This window comes from Eutrigla gurnardus (assembly GCF_963514095.1).
Source record: "Eutrigla gurnardus genome assembly, chromosome: 8".
NCBI lineage: Eukaryota > Metazoa > Chordata > Actinopteri > Perciformes > Triglidae > Eutrigla > Eutrigla gurnardus.
Window position 1 is genome coordinate 25539759 of NC_139922.1, and position 8026 is coordinate 25547784.

General features: G+C 41.4%; 1 protein-coding gene across 1 annotated transcript; it reads right to left on the reverse strand.

The window, feature by feature from the left end:
- Nucleotides 1–884: 884 nt before the first annotated feature.
- On the reverse strand, nt 885–8026 carry atp6ap1a (ATPase H+ transporting accessory protein 1a). The gene is made up of 11 exons (XM_084016317.1): nt 7872–8026; nt 6767–6893; nt 6235–6309; nt 5966–6159; nt 5233–5273; nt 5062–5147; nt 4831–4980; nt 3887–4044; nt 3359–3409; nt 3006–3243; nt 885–2363 (listed from the first exon to the last, which is right to left on the reverse strand). The coding sequence occupies exons 1-11, from the start codon at nt 8006–8008 to the stop codon at nt 2154–2156; spliced, it is 1467 nt and encodes a 488-aa protein (XP_083872443.1). The 5' UTR covers nt 8009–8026; the 3' UTR covers nt 885–2153.

Genomic DNA, 8026 nt, shown 5'->3' on the forward strand with positions numbered 1-8026 from the left:
TGATTTTTTTCATTACTTTTTTCACTGCTTTTTTCAACATATGACTTTTTTTCCACTACTTTTTTCAACATACTGTGATTTTTTTCATTTATTTTTTCACTACTTTTTTCAACATACTACTTTTTTTCGATTTTATCCAACTTTTTGACATACTGACTTTTTTCACTACTTTTTTTTGACAAACTTTCACAATTTTTTTCAACATACTGACTACTTTTTTTTACGTTCGTACATGGCATGCGCTCTAACCACTAGGCCACCTGTGCACTATGACTTTCTCCATTACTTTTGTCACTACTTTTTCAACATACTATGAATTTTTTCATTACAATTTTCACTACTTTTTTAATCATACTATGATTTTTTTTCATAAATTTTTCTCAACATGCTATACTATGACTTTTTCATCACTTTTTTGACATACTATGACACTTTTTGATAATAAAAAAAAACCTACCAACCATCATGACCACAATGGATTAAATGCCAAACAAATAAAATATAATACAAACTAAGATATAACATAAGGAATATAGTCAGGGATTACAAAGGTGAGTAGGTTTTTTATAAACTTTTCAATTGCATTTTAAAGCTGCTAATAGAATACAGCTTTTCACATCCCCTGGTAGTGCATTCCACCGAGTTGTGGCTTTCAAAGAGATTACTGACAGTCCAAAGGCGGAATGACGAAACAGTACAGTAGACTTTTGTAGAAGGCAGTCTTTTATATTTTTTTGTATTTTCAGAGCGAACATAGACAAAATAACTAAAGTGATAAAAAAAGTCATAGTATAGCATGTCGAAAAAAGTGATGAAAAAAAAGTCAAAAGTATTTTGAAAAAAAAGTATGTTTGAAAAGTCACTATTGTAAACCTAGAATCGTCCGTCATCCTTTACTTCCTCAATTCGCTGTTAACGAGTCAAACAAAGTGACACCTTCATTTCCACAGATGTTTTATTGGGGTCACAGCAGCAGCACGACACAGGACCACATTCAGGACCTCACATTGATATTCACCACAAATCATCAAAATACAACAACAAATAAAAATGTCACGTTGAGCATATTTTCAGTGCACGTCAGCAGTAGTGGAAAGCTCAACTAATGTAATAAATAAAAATGTTCATGTTACAACAGGAAAGTTCAACAATTTGGTTGAGATGACCAAACGAGTGGAAATGTCCTATTTTTAATGCTGTACTTTAAGTGGTCCCTTCATATTTCCATTACTTCACTAAACAAGAGATATCTGAATTGTCCTGTTTACTATGTTAAATGTATGCGATGGATATGATTCATCTCTCACACATACACACAAAATACAATCCCTTCATGTCACATGTCTACTCACAGACACAATTGTAAACATGCACACACAGACACACACACACAAATTAGTTTCACCAATAAATAGCATTTTCATATTTCACAAGTTATTTTTGTCATTGTATGTACAACTGCATCCCTTTAATTCTCTTGTATTACCATTATGTTTGTAGATGTTTGAAAACACATTATGAAAGTATTTCCAGAAGACTCGAACGTCTTGATTTAAAAAAAATATGTATATTTTTTGCAGTGATGACGTAATTTGCAGGCCATTTGGTTCCCTCGACCAAAAGCCAATGGGATCGTTCCGTTGGATTGTTGCAGAAAATAATAATAATCTAATAAGCTCTGTGGCAAACAAAGTTCCTGACACTGACATGTTTTGTGTAGCGAGATGATCCTGATGAGTTTGAATCGGCAGAAGTGAAAAGCAAAAGTTGTCCCCATGACAACGAGGCTCGTTAGCAACTTAGACCTTATTTCAGGCATCTAACCCAAAAACGCATTGAACTCGAGATGAGGGAACCATAAGTTAAAACATGCTGACTCATCTCCAGGTTTGCTGATATATCTAAACAACAATGTATGTATTCCTTGTTTGTATTTTAAAACTTTTAGCTCTCTATATTTTAGGTTAGAAGAGACACAAGGGGCGTTCTGGAAATACCTTCAGGACACATTTGTACGTATGAATGGACACTAATATGCAGTGATGTCTAACCCACTAATTAGTCTGTGTCATGCCCAACTACAGATGAACAAAGGGAGGGGAATGTAAAGGACGGAAGTGAAAGCAGAAAAGGACGGGAAGACGAGAGAGAGTTTACTCCGTTTGGGGCACGGAGATGGCCGGACCCTTAGGGTCGTCGAAGCGGTCCATGGTGCGGAGCTGCATGATCATGTGGAGGCCGTAGGTCAGCACCAGGACCATGAGGAGACTGGTCATCAGACCCATCCAGATCCCGGGAGAGAAGAAGCCTGCACAGTCGCTGGCGTAGGAGAAGTCATTGCCGGTCACGTTAAAGCCCTGGATCTGTGGAGAGAGGAGGTTAACATCATCACGTTCAGCTACAGTCACTCCAGGAGATTCATTTCATCTCTTTTTTGCCAGATAAGAGACGAGACTGCAGAGCTGAAACTACCTTTGACGCTCTGCAGGCATCAGTCGACTGAACCCTTCAGAATCAGTTTAAAATGCTTTTAAATATCTACAAATGCTTACATTTCCAAGCAGCTCTGCTCAAATCAGAAGGCAAGGAGGATTTTATGGCTCTAAACTGTGGAACGATCTCTCCTGTTGGATCTTAGAACAGCAAACCCCGTTGGAATTTTTAAAACATAAATTAACAACCTATCTTTTTTAATTTGGCTAGTGGAATTCCCCGTTTGCAGTCTTTTATGCTAAGCAACTCTCGGTTTGGATCTAATTCAAATTAACCCTCATTCGTCTCTAAAAGGGGGCAATTTGAGGCAGGCGGGTTTAAGAAAAACACAAAGATTAAGGAGGATCAACGCGGAACCATTACAAACCAGACTGTTCACAAGTCGTATGAGATCAAACTCCCTTTCTGCTAGAATGGTGGTATGAGAGTGTCATCAACATTCTCTTCCAACGCTCGGCAAGAACAATTTAATTTCCCAACAGTATCACAAAAACTAAAGATCACTGTCTTACCTGAAAGTCTTCAAAGGAGACCCTCCACTGATTGGCCGGATCTTTGGACGAGCGAGGGACGAGCAGGGGCCAGCGGAAGTTGGTGACGGACTCGCAGCGGTACGAGTACTCGGCGGGGGCGTAGACGCTCCTGCTGCCGTTAAACGTGGCTTTGGTGCCGTCGTACTCCAGCTCCACGACGTCCAGGGTGAACCAGCGGCGGGCAGACACCTTGTAGAGACGCTGGCTCATAGCGAAGCTGGACACGAGAATACAAGACAGTTCGATGAGTCGTTGAGGGGCTACAATGATCCGTAGTCCAGCAGCAAGACTGGACTACGGAGCTAAAGGGGTCAGTTAAAATGTACACTCACATCAGTTTGAAGCTGCGGTGGCCGAGGACGTTCTCATAATTAAGAACCAACCTGCAAAGATCCAAAAAATGTAAATTAGAAAAGACGGAGAAAACAGCTGTTTGCAGTGTGCAGAACCCGCTGTCTCAACTTCCTGTTTCCCTTCTACTAAAGGGCCGAAACTTCTATTTACAACCAATTCAATCAATCTCCAAGCTGCCTTCCTTTCAGCACCCTGGACAGCTCCGCCTCAGGCACACAGGCTCCCCGACAACACACAGCCCTGTCCATGGTCCTGAAAGCCATACAGCCACCTCTCACACACACATGCTCACACGCACAAACCTTGAAATGCTTGAAAAGTGCTTGAATTTGACCCGGATTGACCCTGGATAGGCCAATAATTGATCTGAGATAATACACTGACCTAGTACCTCGTACCGCCTCACATCAGAATATCATCCCTTTAAGGCACACACAAAGAAGACGACGCTTCGGCCTAAGAACCGCTGCTCATGAATTCTGAAGGGAATCACGGGTGTGAAGTACCTTGCTCTGGTTTTGTCGCAGCTTGAGCCGTGGAGTTTGGGGCTGGCGCCCTCCCCGAAGGTGGACGAGGTCAGGTCGTGTTCTTCCCAGCGGCCGCTCCGAAGGATGCTCACCGACAGGCCTTTGGCCCACAGGAGGATACAGGTTTCTTCCTCCTCCTGTGGAAGGAGAGACGGAGAGAGGTCGGAGGTCAAGAAAATAACATAAAGCTGGCATTATTGCATTTTGTTCTTATTGTTAACAAACCCCATTAAAACATCGAAACCAACAATGGGGTAATTACTTCCCTTAACAGCCCATTCTTTCCTATCTTTACAAACAAATCACAATTAATATACTTCATTAAATGTTTCCTGAAACGGCAGCAACACTGCAGTATGAAGCACCTTTCACCAACAAGGCAAATCAAAGTGCTTCTACGAGCAGAAGGAAATAGCACTCTCAGGGTACTTTTCATGGGATGAGTCGACAATAAGAAGTAGGATACCTCCAGACTCGCTACAGATAGATGATAGAGGATTGTACTGCGGATCACCGTGAAAAAACACTGACAAGAAGTTGATCGGTAAACTGGTAAATATCTTGACAAATGACGTAAAAAAAAAAAAGCCATCTAGCTCGCCATCGTGGTAGAGAAGTGACAAATAGAGCCGGATTTTCAAAAGTATAAAAAGATGCAAAAAAAGTGTGCATACCATTTTTTACCTTATTTAAGATTTTCTTATCGTCTGTAAAGCATCCTTGAAAGGTGCTATATGAATGTATTGTTACTATTATTATTACTATGATTATTTGTTTTTCCACTAAAAACAGATGTGCGTCTCATCTGTGATGCAATAAAAACACTTGATGATTATCGGGATAATATGGTGCATTATTTTAGGTGCATTATTTTATGGTGCATTATTTTATGGTGCATTATTTTAGCAGAAATCAAAATGCACCTTAAACTCCACGGGTCCGTAGACCCCGGCCTTCTCCTTGATGCGGCGCTGCTTCTCCCTTTCCCTCTCCTTCTCCCGATATCCACCTCTGGCCTGCAGGAGAGAGCGTCCTCCCCCCGGGCTCGCCTCCATGGAGAGCGACGCCGCCTCCTGGGACGAGACGGAGCGACGGGTTGGATCAGGAAACATCGACGACGTGATTCTTGTTTAATGGTTAACACGTGAACTCACCCTGGAGGGCTGCAGGGCCGTGTAGATGGCCGTGTACGGGACGGACTGCGTCTTCATGGTGCTCAACACCTGACCGATCACCTCGTCTGGAAGATAAACCCAAACAGGTTACAGATCAAAGGACTGAATGGTTTGATATGCCGAGTCATCGGAGGGATGAGAGAAACTCACCGTTTCCACTGAGAATCTCTTTGGCAGACATCAGATCAGCCCTGCAAGAGAGCGAGACGAGGCAACAATGAAAAGAAGAAGCAGCCTGGAACGTTTCTGCCATTAAAATCAGAAGGAAGCGAGCAAATAAAGCCTAGACCTCACCTGTTGGGGGTCTCGTTTTAATGCCTCGAGATGCTCAAAGACACTTTACATACATGGAGGACAAATCAAATACAAAACCAGCAGTACACTCTTCAAGATAGTAAGTTAAGATTAGAATAAAATTGTTTAAAATTGCCGGTGGTTGGTAAAACATTCTGCAGCGCATCAAGACCGGAGCCGAAGCACAACCTAACCCTAACCCTAACCCTCTCTGATTTTATGGTTTCAGTCTCATTATTTGTGCAATAAAAGTCCAACGAGCCTGCGTGTTATTATTAAATACATCGTGCACATTTGTTCAGAAGTGCCGCATTAAATGTCGACATTATTCTACAATATATTGCAGGAAAACAATTCATTATTGCATCGTCCAAAAAGCTCCGACGTGATGGATTCAAACTGTGGACAAACGGGTTCTGGAGTGTAATTCACCGATCTCTTGTGATGTTTCACTCCCCGACTCAGCAGCCACAATTACTGACTTAAATCAGTACTGAACGATACCATTACAGATCTAACAGTAACTTTGAAAACGTGTTTTATGGATGAGGACACATCAAAGACAGACTGAGGCAACACAGGTCCCTACCCGACGCCGTACGGCAGCCTGAAGACCAGCAGTGCGGGCGAGGAGGCGTTGAGTCTCAGCTGACTTAGAGTCTCGGGGTCCATGTACAGAGGGGAGGTCTCTAACTGGTCCTGCAGCTGGCCAATCACAGCATTGGAGGCGGGCCAGGACACGGCAGGTAAGACCAGCGGGGAGGACGAGGACATCAGAGCCCCCTGTGGAACAAAACATGACCTTTAATGTCTGGCAGCAGGAGAAGCAGACAGAAGGAACGTGGATCATCATCTTACCTCCAGGTTGGGAAAAACACTGTCCTGCTTGTTTCCAAAAGCTCCTCCATACATGGTGAAGTCCTCGATGCTCATCTGGAGGAGAGACATGGAAACAAATAACACTTATAGGGACATAAAGAAACTAGATCTCAATGCTTGGAAAGAAGTATCATTTTTGAAAGTTTATAATAATTGTTTTGGTAAAAAAAAAAAGAAGCAAAAAGTGTTGATTCATGATGAGAAGAAATTGCAGTATTTGATTCTTTTTTTTTTTTTTTTTACTTCTGAGGCTTTAGACATCTTCAACATCCTCATTTGAAAGAGACCAGTTCATCAGATTAATAACATTTATGGGATTAACTTTCTTTACGTGTGTCTCGCTCTCTGATTCCTGCGATGCGGAAAAAACAAGGAAGGCGAAATCTGAGAATTTGTCAAAATGCAGATGTCATTTAGAAAAGATTCTGGTTTCCTACCATAAACAAACAAAAAAAAGGTAAACTTGCAACATCCCCAGCAGATTGAAATCACACATTAGATGTGTTCCTACCTTGTCCTGGAGGAACAGCACCACGTTTCTTGGGCCCACATTGAGAGTTTTCTCCAGGTAGGCGGTCAGCTGCTGCTGCCCAACGATGTGACCCGCCGGAGGGGGAGACTGACTCGGGAGGGAGACCCTGGATCAGGGTTAGAGCATTCAGGTTATAGTTATATATATATATATATATATAAACATCACATTACACATGCAGGATCATGTCTTCAACTCCCTAAAAAGTATGCATCATGCAGTACTGTACAAGAAACAATATTTGACCAAATAGAGAGGAGAACAACCAAGTCTGATTATTTAACAAAATCACAGAAATATTGTAAGCAAATTATAGAATTGTGCTGTTAATTTATTAAAGCATACAACTTTGTTTTTTTCTTTTACAGTATGTTGAATGCTTGAGATAAAATACATAAATAAATTGTTATGCACCAAAACAAATGAAAGCCTAATTCCACCAGTGTCCTTCCATGTAAGGTTTACTTTACCGGTTTTTAATCTAATTTCTATATTCTGTTTTAGATCTTTAATTTAACCCCCCTTTCTGTACGTGTGTGTATATATATATATATATATATATATATATATATATATATATATATACACATATAAATATATATATATATATACATATAAATAGATATATATGTATGTAAATGTGTGTGTGTGTGTGTGTATATATATATATATATATATATATATATATATATATATATAAAAAGTCTCATCTCATGTTTGTGTGGATAATTATTAAATGACATGAAAACACGTGATTTAAACGTCTCTGACGGATCACGCACGTCATCAGACGGTGTAAAAATCAACGGTTTGCAGGATGACAGGTGTAACGGCACCTGACGTCATGAGAATTAACCCAGCGGGGGATTTAATGTTACGATGAATATCTTTAATTATTCAAAACCCCTCAACGGACCACAGTGTGATCGGAATACACGTAGCTGCCCGCTAAACGGAACGACGGGGTTACATCCTTCAGCTAACCGTTAGATAGCATCATCGGCCAACGTTAGCTCGAAGCGAAGAGGAGCGTCACAACCCGCTAAACCGAACAAAAGCCCGGATATAACCCAACGTCACTCACCCTTCGCTGGTCCACAGAATGAGCGGCACCTGCTCATCGCAGCTCCCCGTGTTCAAGACGCTCAGCAAGCCGAGGAAGACGGCCAAACCCGCAGAGATGCGGCGGAGCTGCTGCTGCTGCGTCCCTGTCGTCGCCATCTTTACAGTCTGGCTGAC